We start from the raw sequence: 14,974 nt of genomic DNA on the forward strand, positions 1-14,974 counted from the left end.
AAAAACATGCTTTTAAAGTTAATTTTTTGACTCTGAATTTCCCATCCTTGTAAATATCGGTGAGTGTGTGAGTGTGTGTTCTTTTGTGCTGGACTACTGGTCCCTACCTGTCTAAGGTGCATGCTGCCTTCACCCATAGTCAACTGGGATCAGCTCCAGCGCCCAACCCTCCTGAGTTGGATAAAGCAAAATAAAAAAAACTGATGGAAGCTCACTTTTTCTTTTCCCTGCTTACAGCAACAGAGCAACAACTCTCTTGTGAAACGACGAGAGGTCCCAGAATTCATCCTGCTGGTCACTCAGCGAATCACCAAGTATCCTGTGCTGCTGGAGAGGATTTTACAGTACACTCAGGGTAAATCTGCCTTACTGTGCCCAAATCGTGATAACAAATCTTTACAAATGTGTTTCATATGATCTCGATACAACACAACAGACTCAGCAAAGGTCATTCATTTCATTGTTGCATAGTGCCACAGTGCAATACACAACTCTTATAAACAGCTAATAATGTTTATGCAGTGTGTTTTCTGTGCTTCGTACCCTCCGTGTCATTCTTATAAATGAATCTGTGTAATACTTTGTGAATTATTTTAATGACCTCTCTGGCAAGACACTGACCTACTCTCTTTTCCTACAGAGGGAAGTCAGGAACACTTGGACTTGTCGAGTGCCTTGGCTCAGATTCGAGACATCATCGCCGCCGTGGATCTGACTGTCAGTAGGTATGAGAGGTGTCAGGAGCTGCAGGAAGTGCTGGCCCGACTGGAAAACAAGAGCTTTGCCAAGCTAAAGAACGGAAAGGTGTTTCGGAAACAGGACCTGCACAGCAAACACAGGGACCTGCAGTATAAAGGGCTGGTTTACTGGAAGACTGCCACGGGACGTCTGAAAGGTGTGAATATCATCGATATCATCAAGTCTCAATAGACTTATTTTCTGTTTTCCGACAACTGGACTTCATGTGTGTCTTCTTCACAGATACTTTGGCGCTTCTGCTCACTGATGTTCTGGTATTCCTACAAGAGAAAGACCAGCGTTTCATCTTTGCTGCCGTGGTGAGCGTGAACCCGATGACGTTTTGAAATCACACGCTTGCTGCCATTGTCTTTCTCCATTCTTTAACCTGTGTTTGTGGGTCACCTCCTTCAGGACCAGAAGCCTCCCGTGATCCCCCTCCAGAAGCTCATCGTTAGAGAAGTGGCAAACGAGGAGAGGGGGATGTTCCTCATCTCCGCCTCCTCCGTGGGACCCGAGATGTACGAGGTTCACACCGCCAGCAGGGAGGAGAGGAACGCGTGGATGCGACACATCCGGCAGGCTGTGGAGAGGTGTGTCCAGGCGCATGTGGGTCAAGCTGAGACCACGGTGTTTGTCCTTGCTCAGGGTGTATGGGCCTGTGTGTGTGTGTGTGTGTGTGTGTGTGCCTGGTTAATGTGTGTCACCGCCTGTGTCAGTCATTATCTAACCTGCTGGTCGATGTGGCAGCTGTCCAGAGGAAGAGGACGAGGAGGAACGAAGTGCTGAGACGGAGGAAGCCAGGCAGGCGGCAGAAGTGAAGGTTCAGAAAATCACTAAGTTCCAGGGTAAGAAAGCACAAAGTCAAAATCATCCTGTAATGGTAGAGAGCTAAAAGGTCTAATCTTTCTGCTTGTTTGGTGCAGAGACCCTGTTGAGTCAGGACCAGCAGATCTGTAACAGCCTGGAGGAGAAGCTGCAGCTTTATGCTGAACTCACTGAATTAACGCTGCACTCACCAGAGGCTGTGCCACATCGTCATCTGCTGGTCCAACCAGGGCAGTACACAGACTGCGAAACTCCTCCGCAGGCCTCCTCGCTGCTCACAGCAGCACTCAGAGAAGGTCTGGATCATTCAGTGCATTACGAGATAAAACACGATTTAACACATTATAAGATGCACTATGCTGTTCTCATAAGAAATTTCCTCTGAGTGAGTGATGAAGTCAGAAAATGAAGTTTAAATCGATTACAATTTCAAACATGATCAAAGCACAGCAAGGTTGCAGAAAGATGGCGCTAAAAGGTGAAAACACAGCAACAGTCAACAAAGTCCATAGTGACCAGTGTGTTATCAAGCTCTCCTGGTTATGTTCACATCTTCTATCTTAATATGTATTCGTGTTGGGGAGATGTGGTAACTGATGTCAGATCCTTCATTACCAAAGAGTTATGTTTTAATTTCAGACTCACATATTTATGAAATATCCAAAATAAATAATCCAAAAAAAAAAGTAGTGGATGACATTCCAGTGTATGTATCCCATCATGTCATCTTTAGTTTCCATGTCAGGCTTCTGCTCAGTAGCAATCAGTATCACCCAGAAAACAAAGTGCATGTAGACATTACAACAACAGTACTGCTACTGGTAAAGTAAACCTCATTTTAAATGGTTTGTTGGAGTGATCTCAAAGCAGAGATTCACCAAATGATTTCATACGACACAATTTGATTGTGAACTAACTGCAGTGGCTTCCTGTTGTAAGAAAATTGTTTTGTTTCTTTGTTGTATTTGCAGCTGAGAACTTAATCGCCATTCTTCAGGCTCGCGATGGCATGAATGCACAAAGCCAGAGCTCTCCTGTGCGAGGCCCGGAGTGCTGCAGCTATAACAGCCACGGCAGCAGCATTCTGGAGTCTCCCTCCGAACGTGAGTCTCAGATACGCTTTTCAAGTTTACTTTACAGCAAAAATTTGCTGATGCGTGTGAAATACACTGTGCATTATGTGCACATTTACTACATCCTCTTCTTCTCCCCACCGACTCTGCAGCGGATTATCTGAGCACGCTCAGCATGAGCTCCACCTCTCTGGGTTCAGACAGCGAGCTAACGGGGTTGGACAGTGCGCTGTGGGGCTCTGCGGTGGAGCTGAGGAAAGGAGACACCAAAGGCACTCTGTTAAAGGTTCAACCACTTTAGTTCCCCAAGTGCAACCTTTTTTTCATGTAAGCGTCTCTGTTAGAGCTTGTCTGTAATCACTGACCGTTCCACAGGTGGTAGAGAGCGTCCACAGCCTCACTCAGCTGCTCTACAGTCTGCAGGTGAGAATGTCTTGGCCAGAATAACAACTTATTAATTATTAACAAGTTAGTTAATACCTAGCCTGAAAGGCCAGTGTTGTTCTTAAATAGTGAATTGATTGTGTGATAGAGCTGCTCTGATTCTGCTCTGATTCTAAATGATCTTCAAATAAAAAATACAAACAGTGGTGTAATTACATTTGGCATGATCAATATTGTTAATTCAACAAGATAAAAACTAAAGGAGATCGAAACCGCTATTCCAAGAATGGTCTGTCGAGGAGCATCAAAACCTGGAACAGTGCACACAAACAAAAACAACAGGAAAGTTACAAGAATCAAGACGACCTCGCTCTTTTAGAATTACTTTGATTTTCTGGGGAACAGATGTGAAGCAGATTTTTTTTTGATTAGGGCCACAAAGGTTGATGAGAGACATTTGAATAAGAAAAATAAAGGAAATTCCAATAAGTATCATGGCCATGCATATGTTACAAGTATTAATCTGAACGATTCCTCCTGTTCGCAGGCAGCAGTGACTCTTCAGGACAGCTGCTATGAAGTCCAAAAACTCCTTTTCCAGGATGGAGAGAAGCCTCACCTCCGAACCCTGTCCTCAGTCCAAGGCAGCCTGGTACCAGCCACCATGTTGTCATGTCAAAATACACATTCATTGTTTGGATCACAGTCACTGAACTACATTTCAGATGTATATTTTTGGAGTATTAACAGAAAGTTTCTGGGGATTTCTTGTTATACAGGAGCAAGAGAAGCAGAGGACTGCTGAAAAGAAGAAGGAAGAAACTGAAAAAAAGGGGATGGAGCGGAAAAGAGAAGAAGTGGATGAGGTGCAGAAGCTCCACGTGAAGCTGAAACAGCAGCAGCAGCGGTGGGACAAAGAGTGCGTGGCCCGAGAGAGGCAGCAGGTGAGCCTCGTGCTGACGCTCCGGGAATCCGTTCATGTGACTGAAACATGAATCTCTATCGTCTCTTTCTGTTTTCACATTGGGACTGTTGTTGTATCACTCGATACATTTGATTATGATGTATTTTATCTGGTGTGTGTGTGTGTGTGTGTGTGTGTGTGTGTGTGTGTGTGTGTGTGTGTGTGTGTGTGTGTGCGCAGAGTGAACAGGAGAGCGTGCTGGAGCAGCGGGAGCAGCAGTGCCTCCTGGAGGCCGCCCGGCTGCGCTGCCAGCGGGAGGAGCTGGAGGCCCAGCTGCTGGAGTACCAGCAGAACCTGGACAGGCTGCGGGAGGGCCAGAGGAGCGTGGAGCGGGAGAAGGAGAAGATCGAGGCCCAGCAGAGGCTGCTGCAGAGCTGGAGGCACAGCCGCCAGAGCAGCCTGCCCGTCACCATCCCCATGGACGGATACAAGGTGAAGCAGAGCGGCGGTAGTGAGAGACAGCCTGAAAATAGAGTCTGCTGAAATAAACCCTTGCGTTATTTTCAAACTCTATAGGCGTCGACTCACAGCCGCTCAGGCAGCCTGGACGGCAACTGCTCGGTGTACGAGAACGAGGCGGCCCTGCTGGCCTCCCTCCACCAAGCCACCAGCAACAACCAGAACCAGCACCTGCTGTCCGTGCCCAGGAAGAACCATGACGGCGGTCTGCACGGCTCCAGCTACGGCGCCGACCTCGGCCTGAGCGCCAGCCTCTACAACAGCCTCAACACGCTGCTGAGCCAGGCGCACAGCAAGCAGCCTCTGGACGCTCTGTCGTACCCAAACCACGCTCACAGCCGCGGCTGCTCGCAGCCCCAGCATGACCCCGGCCCCCCGATCGGCGGCAGGGTCCCCGCAGAGCCACAGAAGACCAACAACAGTAAGAACAACAACAAGTTTCTGTTGGATATACAGACTAGAACTCTTCCCAAAACTGTAATCCGATCTTCCTCTTGACATTTCTCTTCTTGCTCTCCTCAGCAGACTTAAGCCCAGCGCTGCACAGACAATCGCCTGGTCCCTGGAGGTCAGAGGTCACGGGTCATGAACTTTATGAAGAAGACTACTCAACGTCTCCCTCCCTCACCCCCCTCCTCCCCCCGCAGGCCTACCTCTCTCTGGAAGGTCAGAACGGCGAGGATGGCGGCGAGGAGAACATTGTTTACCTCTGAGGATCCGGAGATAACGAAGCGGTCGCTTGTCTTGTGTTTGTTTATGTGTTCATTTAATCCATCGACGCCTGATGGATTCAAAGTCATTTTCTACACCCCCGCAGTGAAAGATGGAGATTGTTACAATGAGATTATGAATTGATGGACTTTACCCTCCTCAGCATTTGTTGCGCTCTTTTAGTATTCTCCTCGTGTATGATCAAACCATTGTGCCTTTTTGTATATTTAAAGAAAACCTAAACTGTAAATCAGTTTTTCTTTTCATTTGGAATAATGTGCATTGACTCGTTTTTAAGTAACTGTTGCACTTCTTTGATGGCTGAGGTACCTCTTTGTGTTACAAACACTTTGACCTGAAGTACCACGAAATCAGGACTCATCTAATTTTCCCAGGAGCACTTAAACAGAAAACGGAATTACATGAGTGGCCGATGAAGCCCTGCAGCAAACTGTGCACATACAGAGTGCCGGCATTTCTCAACACGATCTGTGAACATATTTATAAGGGATTGTTCTAAACATTGAGACATACTGACAGTATTGTATAAATGTTGAATACATGTTTAGTCTTATGCAAAGGCTACCTATGCAGGATGTTGGAAGATCTTTTATTGCTTTCTTTATTGTTCTCACTTAAGTGCCAAAAATCTTGCTATATGATACTGTAACTGATTTCTGTAAAGAGTGGGTTATATTTTTTTTTTCCTCATGGCCTTTTCTGATAATTTATTGCTTATAAATGGCTTCATGCACTGTCAGTATGCAGTTTAATTCGTGTCACCTCTATAGTTGTATGACTGTGATGTTCCATAATACGCATATTGAGTATAAAACTGTTGTGGTAAACCTGTGTGCTGTCGTTGTGCAAAACCTGACATCAGTGAGATGTTTTCACACCTCATCAGTTCTTATCTAGCGTGACGCAATCCTCTGACGGTCGATTCGAGACGCGCTGCTTCTCACCTCTCAGTTTGTGGGCACTGGAGTTATCCTCCGGTCGTCCCCTGGCAGGATGTCTGCTTTTAGATTAACTTTCATTAAACTGACGTGGCTCTACCTGATACTCCATATGGATCCAAGTGAATGCTGCATTACCAATGGTAAGGTAGATTTATCTTAATTTTCTCGGGTCAGATTGAAGCAGCCTCTCTGTGTGTCATTTAGGTTTACCCGTCTTGTAACATTTGCCAGATTCTCAACCCTTTAAACCAACCATCAGTCTAAAGGCTGTCAGCAACAAGCAACGCCTGATGGTCAGCTGGCTGCTGAACCACTGTGGATCCCAGAGTGACGTGTTTGAGATCCAGATCAGTCGCACTGAAAAGCACAACATTGTTCACAGTGTGAGTACTGAGGGGTTTTATTATTGATCCCAAAGACAGTATATATTTACAATAACGTCATAAGATATTTAGAATTCCACTTTTGTCATCTGAACATGTGCAACCAATTCAGGAAACTTAACAAATTGGTTTCACATGTAATGAGAGGAAAGCCACTTGAGCCACATTTGAAACTAATTCAAATTGTAAATACCGTTGCATTTTTGTTTAATCCATAGCTGTAATTCCTCCTGAAATGATCAAAGTTGATCATCTCTGATCTAATCAAATACCACATTTGTGTACACTGTGTCCTGTTTTACTGATTTAGACAAATGTAAGCATGTCATCCAGAGAGTCAGGAGAGTACACATGGACCTGGACCTCTGAGCTGCCTCTGGAGTGTGTCGATCACTCAGTCAGAATAAGAAACATCTGTAATGTGTCTGCACACAGTCCGTGGAGTGACTGGAAAACCAGCTATGGTGAGTTTCCATTATGTTTTGAGCGACCACAAACACTTTAAATAGAATTTTTATCGTCGTTGTTTGCAAAGCTGGATCGATGTGCATCAGTCAGCATTATAAGTCCAGCGTCTGCCTTGCAGGAGAGATCGCCAACAACAAAGTCAAGATATTTCCTTATCATAAGGTACTGAGTGAGGGCAGCAGTGCTACGTTCTGCTGTGTTCCCCCCAAAGGAGAAGAAATCACAGGCATGGCTTTCAGAAACAAGCAGTACAGTCTCATTAGTGTTGGAGACAAAGTCAAGGCCATTGCTGTAAACACCGTGCCTGTCCCAGAAGGATCCATCAACAGGCTGTTACTCACTTGCAGCGTAACAAATCAAAAGAACAAGCATGTCTTCAACTATGTCGGTTGTGAGTGTGAATCATATTTTGATTTTTTTGTTGTAAATTTTCATGAAGACTTTTCACACTTGTGCAGCATTATGTGTCTATTTGTAGTTCCTCCTCAGAAGCCCCAAAATATCAGCTGTGAAACGACAGATTTCATCAAAGTCAACTGCACATGGGGTTCAGTCACAAAAGAAGACGGACGTAAAAAACCAACGCACACCCTGCGCATTCAGTAAGCAGCACACTCACCTTGACTACAGTAATCAAACTACAGATCTGTCCCAAAATTAGAAACATTCCATTTGGATGCATAATGGATCTTTCATTATTTCTAAATTTTCTACTGAACGCACAGGAACACAGATCGCGCTCCATTCCACTGCGACCCGTCACGCTGCGTGTTCCCAGTCGTGCCTCAGCTGCAGGTTTATAACATCAGTGTGGAGGTGAAAAACGAGCTGGGAGAGGAAATGGAAAGCTACAGCTTCAACATCTCCGAAAGAGGTCAGAGGTCTTGAATGGTACTGATCTCATGGGTCATTCACCTTTTTGAAACTTAGAGCTTCTTCAAGATTACCGAGTAACGCGAAGAGTTGTTACACCACAGTGCAGGTCAACAGGTCAAACAGTGTTGATCTCTTCTTTTCTGTTGGTTTTAACAATCTTAATTAACACATTTCTGATTATTTCATAAATATCTTTCTTTATAAATTGTAAAATTCCCTCAGTTTGTTTTTTAAGACCTAAAGAATGAAACAATTAGTCCTGTCCCCTCAGTTTCTCTTCAGATGATCATGAAATGTGATTAATGTTTGCTCTGATTCTTGCTGTAAGTCCGTCCTGTCGTGGAGTGGGACAACATTACCCAAGGGGCGACAGATGCCAACATATCCTGGAGCATTCAGGGGAACTTAACTCAAAATAACTTCATCTGCCAGGTTTCCACACCTCAGCAAAACATAACAGAGGTGAGATCAATGCGGTTTTCCTGAAATTAAAGTTATGCTGCATGCTTTATTTTTCTATCATTGCATTTATGTGATAACAGAGCTGTGAACGTGTGAGAGGTTTCTGCAAAGCCAGGCTGAAACATCTGCTTCCCAACACTACGTACGCTATCAAGATATGCTGCTCTGTCTCCGGCAGCCTCTGGGGACACTGGACAGAACCCAGACAATTCACCACTGGTAAGCAGAGGGCATGAGTATGAACAGGATGGGATGGACAGGGTGTGCACGAACAAATCAGAAAGTTTACAGTGTAAGAGACAAAAGTTTAAAATGAGAAAAGAGTCAATTTGTTTAATTAGAAAATGTGACGTCTCCATACAAGGAAGCAGTGGAGTAACAGTCCCACGGCCGTTAAGAAGACTTCAAGCTTCACAATACTGAAGCTCTGACTCAAGGCCATCCTTTCATACATGTCACTGATTTACACAACGCTACTGCTGGCTCTAAGCTCCTCCGTTCAGAAACCTTGAGCAAATAATCTTCTTTAGATCCACTGGTGATCCTGGACGTGTGGAGGAGAATCCAGCTGTCTGACCCAAACAGCCGTCGGGTCACTGTCTTGTGGAAACAGGTACGTTTTTTCAGTTCTCTTTTAGTGCTGAAGTCTCAAAGTCTTCAAACCTTCCCTTTTGTTTCCCAGCATATTGCTGGCGCAGCGATCCAGAGGTACAGGGTTCGGTGGTCACAGGAAGACCAAATGTGGAAGACTCTGACAGTGGACGGAGAGCAGACGCAGGCTGAGATCTCTGTTGGTTTAGGAAAGAGTGAGATCAGTGTTGAGGCTGTTCTTCACACCGCCTCCTCCATTCCTGCCCACATCATTGTCCCGCCAAAAGACCCTGCAGGTGAAAATGCTATGGGCTTGATGGTTTTTTTGCTTTTTTTCAATTTATTTTTTTTTGCTTTGAATTCAGTACCGCTCTTGATAACGCACTCAGAGACGGTCTGACCCGCTTCAACCGTCACTCTGATATGTTTGGATGTAAACCCAGCTGAAACCCGTGTCTCTGCTCAGAAACCCCCCCTGTTCAGAAGCGGCTGAGTGGCGGCACGGCTGGCGCCTTCTGTCTGTCCTGGAGTGAGAAAACCTCAGTCAGCTGTGGTTATACTGTGGAGTGGTGCATTCTGGGAGGCGCGAATCCCTGTACTCTGGGCTGGATGAAGGTACCCAAAGAGAACAACACACTCTTCCTGCCTGCCGGTGAGCTGCTGTTGAATAGCTTCAGTGACAGCTGTGAAGGTTTCAATGTGTTTTTTAAGTAAATTTTTTTTTATTCAAACTTTTCCTTGTTTTTTAATAGAAAATTTTGAAGCAGGTCGCAGGTACACATTTAATGTCTATGGTTGCAACAACAATGGAGATAAACTACTGGAGACGCAGACTGGATACTCGCAGGAACTCAGTGAGTTTTCTTCTCGACCTGGCCGCTATCTGAACTCACAACCTCGTCACTGTGAGGTGACAAATCTGCTTTTTTTTTTTTTTTCCCATGAAGGGTTTGTATTTCCTCTCCATGTCTGTGTGTGTTTTCTCTCTATAATCCAAATGTTCATGTTTGGTTATTTGGGAACTTTTAAGTGGTTGTAATCGGCTTGTTTTATAATAGGTTGCATTTCACTGGGTGTCTGCTGGAATAGACTCGTGCTCCCATGACTCCATGAAAGCTGACATGAAAAGAGTGACCGACTCCAAACTGACTGAAATTGTAAATATTTCTCCGTTACGTGGTCTTATAGGAAACCTTAGTTATTTTTTTCATAAGTGCACACAGTACGTCATTTCCACAGTCTCACATTGTGGCTTTGGAGAAAAGATGATGAACTAGAAGTTTGGGTTCTGCAAACACGTTTCTAAATTTATCTTTTGCGAAGGTGAAGGTGCTGAAGTTTCAAAACAGGATGTCCTTATCAAAGAATCTAAACACAGAGTCATCCCATCACCCTTTCCTGTTTACCATTGCAGAAAGAGGCGACAGATTGTCCAAGATCCAGGGCATAAAAAAAACTTAATTGCAATTAAAATTACTCATCAGCACTTTCTAGGTGGGCCAGTTATTTGATATAACTGGATTTATATCTTTGACATATGATGATAAACCAAGCCGATAGATATTGGACAAAATTAATCAGAAAAACTGTTTTACTCACAGTACAACAAAACAATACTGGGATTTAAAGTGAGTTACAGACATATATGTTCATCCATCCATCCATTCTTTTATTCCTGTTGATGGTGGCGGGGTGCTGGAGAGAATCCCTTTATGCCTCTTTCATTCAGTACCTGAACAGATCCCGCGTCTGGTTCAGCCTGTTCAGAAGACTTACTCATCTGTCACTCTGGAGTGGCTTTTCGATGAAGACGACCCGGCTGAGCGAGCGTTCATCACTGGATATCTGGTGACCTGGATATCTGTGCAGGATGCAGGACTAGATGTGCTGACGGGTCAAGCTGCCAGTATGTGAAGGGAAAACACATTTCTTCATCCATTTAAAACAATTTCAGTGTAACACCAGTCTGAGATCATGATCTGCGTTTACACCCAGATCGGTTCAATGTATCAGACCCCCGGAATAAGTCTGTGACCATTCAGGGTCTGCAGCAGGACCAGGAATACTCTTTCTCCGTGAGCGCGCTCAGTAAAGTCGGGAGTGGAGTCGCAACCAACTTTAGGACCAGGACACCAATCAACTGTGAGTTTTTTTCTCTTAGCTATTTTTTTTTTTATCTTCAAATCTTGACTCAAAAATACATGCTAATTTCAGTAAAAAGCCTTTAATTTTACTGTAAACTGATGGCTCCCCCAGACCATCCTTCCTTGGTCAAGGCTCTGACTGCCATCTTCATTCTGCTGGGCTGCATCCTTCTCCTGTGGTCCAGATGGAAAATGTGAGCGACGCCATTTTCAAACCTTCATCCTAAAATCTGACTCCGAAAGAGGTGTGGCTGAAGACTCATCCCTCTCTCCCTCCAGACTGAAAGAGCTGTTTGCCTATCCCCCTGGAATGAATATCAAAACACCCGAGTTCGACAGTTTCCTGCTCGAGGTATGAAGGAACCGCTGAGATCAGGTCAGGCTGCAGATGAAGCAACTGAAATGCTGCATCAGAGACACTTGTTTTTTTAGATTTTTTTCCCCCAAAATAATTCCAAATACAAATTCGAAATGCCTGAACAAGACTACATCCACAGTAGGATCACATATTTAAACAGTAGGGTGTGACGTTTACTGACCCTGACAATGATGTTTCTGCTGAAAATGATGGTGATGTTTGTACAGACTGAGCAGAGACTGCGCTCCCAGGCGGTGGAGGACTGCGTCAGCTGTGACATTGAGATTGTGACCAGCTCCAGCCCTGGACTCATAAAGAGGCTCTGCTCTGACGGTTCCCCGTCTCGTCTCACATCCTTGTCACCGCCGCTCGTGCTGGTCCAGGAAGGCTACAGTCCGCAGTCAGACAGTCGGCTCTGGGACAGACCTGCCTTCACCCAGATGTTATCTATCACTAACAAGAGCTACCTAACAACCCAGGAGGAGAACTGCTCAGAGCCACAACAAGACATATTCAAAGAAATCAAATCCAGCTTCCAAACCTCTGATTGTTTGCCTGAGTCGCCTGACTGCATCTATGGCTATATCTCCTACGACACACTGTGAGTGTACAATGTGTTGAAGTAAAGGTCTGTAAATACCACCAAATGTGCTGCTGAGGCCCAGATTAGGGCTCTCACTTTTACCCATTAATTAGATCAATTACAGCACACTTCAGTGGCATTTCAATGTAAATTGTATTGCGAGTTGCCTCATTTAGAGGCATGTTATACTTGTGTTGATCATAAATTGCTGTATTGAGTTAGCTTTAGTGTTCATTTTGAGTTTACAGTTTGCCTAAGTGCCTATTTGGGCCTCAGCCTTATTTTATCTCAGAATGTTTTTATCTACATTTGTACTGCGTTTTGAATAATACACCGGGCCGGATTGGTTTGCTGGGATGTGTTTGACTTTTTTCTGCTTTTAAATCTCATTAATGAAACATACTGGAAGTGTAATTTGAGTTGCCTTGATTGGGCTTAGAATGTATTTTGGACAAGAAGCCCTGATTTAGGTTTCAGTCATCATCAATAAAAATGTGGATTTCAAATCTTCTCCTCTCAGTGTGCTCATTTATTGAGTCATGCACTTCAATTATGTCATGTCCAAGAATTTGATTTTTTTTTTATTTGGGGAACCTAAAGCAGATATGAGATGGAAATGGGATTAATTGCATTAATTACAAATCCTGTAATTAATTTGATTAATGTTTTTGGTCACCTGACAGCAGTATTTCAGATATTTCATGTATGCTGTGGAGAATCAATGAAATTCAGATTTTCTTCAGTTTTTTCGTCCATATACTCAATAAAATACAGTACATGGATTTCACTCAGACTCTTCCACTGCTTTAACAACCTCAAACCACTTTACATTTTTAGTCATAGGAAGCGCTGAAATGCATTCAACCTGCATTTGGAGCAATTTCAGGTTTACGGACACTTCAACACATGGAGAGGATGAGATGGAAATCAAACCTGGATTTCAGTCCCAGTGTGAGCCGGTATGGCGTTCATAGACCATCGATGGATTCTGCTATTCTATTGGGTTTTACGTTTCTTCTGGATTATGTTTGATGAGTGCACTTTTATTACGAGTGTCCATAAAATGTTTTTGTAATCATAAAAAGTTATTTAAATTTACTTTAAATTTAGTTATTCCTTCCCTTAACGCAGACAATAATTTTTCAACCTGTAAAGAATAAATGAAACATTCGACATGCTGTCATCACAATTCTTTTTTTGGGATCTGCTTATATGTGAAAGTGTAAATGACAAAAGAGGAACTGGCTGTAACTCTGCTCACCCTGGAGGAGCTGAGATGTTATCAACAGGATGTGGCTATTTGCACCAATAAGGTGGCTGAACGCAGCGTAAAGCAGTCAGATGCTTGTCAGAAAGGTGTGAATCTTTTCCCAACAGTTTAAATTTATAAATATAAACATCCTATATGAGAAAGAGGGTATATGTATGATTGAAATGCACAAGACAAGCTGATGAGAATCACTGTAGAACTGGTGGATCTGTCTCATAAGAGATCCTGCAACATTTAATGTTTTATTCAAAATGTTTTATTGTGAAAAAGTTTCAAAATGTCAGATTTCTAAGAGGAGCAGGAACTCCAGAAATAGGAAGCCACTTAAAAATGTGAGTGGCCAGCATTTTAGTGCATTCAAGTGCTGCTCTTACTGGGTCAGAGGTCACAGGTCAATCAGGGGCATCATCACCCTCCCTGAGTTCACACAGTGTTTGTTCTGTAGTTTATCACAAAGTTAACAGCAATAGATAAGTTCGGACTTAAAACTGATAACATGAATATATTATATGCTGCATATATATAGATAAAATAAATTGAATTTTAACTGAATAATCAAACAGGCCAAAATATTGTGTGTGCTGCATCGTCTGACAGTCAACCCACACGATGCTGCAGCTCCCGTTCATGCAAATGATCAGGACATTCGGTTAGTGAACCAGAGTGAAGCACAACTTCCTATTCCAAGTACCTACTTGGTTTTGTTTGTAACAGTGACGTACCTCCAGCTCTTCTGAAGAAGAAGCGATTCCAATGAAATAGCAGTTATTAGCCTTGCAAAACCCTTTCAAACACGCTCCATGGATAAAATTTAATTTTTAAAAAAATAGAAAGAAATCTTCTGCCAAGCATTTCAGATGCAAATTTACATGTTAATTGATTCAGTAACTTGTACAAGGGAATATTAGTTATAGCATTTTTTAAAGACAATTGTACTTTTTTCTCTCAGAAAATCATAACAGTAATTTTTCACATTTTAATTTGAACAAGGGAAGACTTCAAATCCTAATTTCTGCATCTGTTCAACCAGTCACTGTAAAAAACATCCACCTTTCTGGTCTGTGCTACAAATACACCTCATTTCACCCCAGATAAGACTGAACCTGACATCTAAAATTATTTTTTTTATCTACCGCCTCAGTTTCCACTTACCCAACAGGTGAAGCATGTCTGATCAGATAAGCTCAGCGTTCTACACTACAATCACATTTCCTGTCATCCAACCGCCTGACTTACTTTAAGTTGCAAAACTGGTTCTGTGTGAGAACTGTGCTGCGATCCAAGTGGCTCCTGGTGCATTCCTGCGCTGGTGGCACAGAGAATGCACTGACGGCCGAACCTTTACGCATTTCATAAACAAAAAGCAAGATATGAAAGGAAGAGGAAGAACAAACAAATGTTGCTTCACTAAATCAGGACTCACACATTGATCATTTATTCATGTTTACATCAGGACATCGCTGAAAACAATAGTCACAGTTCATTATTAAGCTACACGTCACATCCTGAGAAAAACAAATACACTATTTCAAATTGAAAAAAAAAAACATCTGAATTTCCACATTCCATGGTTTTCTATGTAAGGAGGATTGTTCATTGTTCTTTTACATAAATGATGAATAACCTGAATAAAATTCAGGCATATGGTGACAAATTATTGAAAAAAAATTTAACTGTGTTGAAAAGTTCATTTATTTGACAGTTTATTGCTATACTGTTA

General features: G+C 43.2%; 2 protein-coding genes across 5 annotated transcripts in view; both read left to right on the forward strand.

The window, feature by feature from the left end:
- Positions 1-5,972, forward strand: part of LOC115398459 (rho guanine nucleotide exchange factor 28-like) — a 34,975-nt gene extending 29,003 nt beyond the window's left edge. For 3 of the 4 annotated variants that reach the window (XM_030105218.1, XM_030105215.1, XM_030105217.1), the window contains 14 exons: positions 238-355; positions 641-895; positions 982-1,058; positions 1,153-1,331; positions 1,489-1,586; positions 1,665-1,862; positions 2,538-2,669; positions 2,792-2,925; positions 3,015-3,062; positions 3,571-3,675; positions 3,803-3,967; positions 4,168-4,419; positions 4,504-4,867; positions 4,969-5,972. In XM_030105218.1, coding sequence (XP_029961078.1) covers positions 238-355; positions 641-895; positions 982-1,058; positions 1,153-1,331; positions 1,489-1,586; positions 1,665-1,862; positions 2,538-2,669; positions 2,792-2,925; positions 3,015-3,062; positions 3,571-3,675; positions 3,803-3,967; positions 4,168-4,419; positions 4,504-4,867; positions 4,969-5,159 — 2,316 coding nt within the window. In that variant the 3' untranslated portion in view covers positions 5,160-5,972. The remainder of the gene's footprint in view (positions 1-237; positions 356-640; positions 896-981; positions 1,059-1,152; positions 1,332-1,488; positions 1,587-1,664; positions 1,863-2,537; positions 2,670-2,791; positions 2,926-3,014; positions 3,063-3,570; positions 3,676-3,802; positions 3,968-4,167; positions 4,420-4,503; positions 4,868-4,968) is intronic. The other variant, XM_030105216.1, reaches the window with a different exon arrangement.
- Positions 5,973-6,170: 198 nt separating this feature from the next.
- Positions 6,171-12,443, forward strand: osmr (oncostatin M receptor). Its single transcript, XM_030105042.1, has 17 exons — positions 6,171-6,259; positions 6,351-6,502; positions 6,813-6,966; positions 7,089-7,361; positions 7,449-7,572; positions 7,696-7,844; positions 8,175-8,308; positions 8,389-8,527; positions 8,839-8,921; positions 8,991-9,195; positions 9,366-9,551; positions 9,652-9,753; positions 10,629-10,805; positions 10,895-11,041; positions 11,156-11,237; positions 11,323-11,395; positions 11,629-12,443. Exons 1-17 carry the CDS (start codon positions 6,172-6,174, stop codon positions 12,004-12,006), a joined length of 2,646 nt encoding a protein of 881 aa, XP_029960902.1. The 5' UTR covers position 6,171; the 3' UTR covers positions 12,007-12,443.
- The last annotated feature ends 2,531 nt before the right edge of the window (positions 12,444-14,974 follow it).

Source organism: Salarias fasciatus, chromosome 12 (assembly GCF_902148845.1).
Source record: "Salarias fasciatus chromosome 12, fSalaFa1.1, whole genome shotgun sequence".
Lineage (NCBI taxonomy): Eukaryota > Metazoa > Chordata > Actinopteri > Blenniiformes > Blenniidae > Salarias > Salarias fasciatus.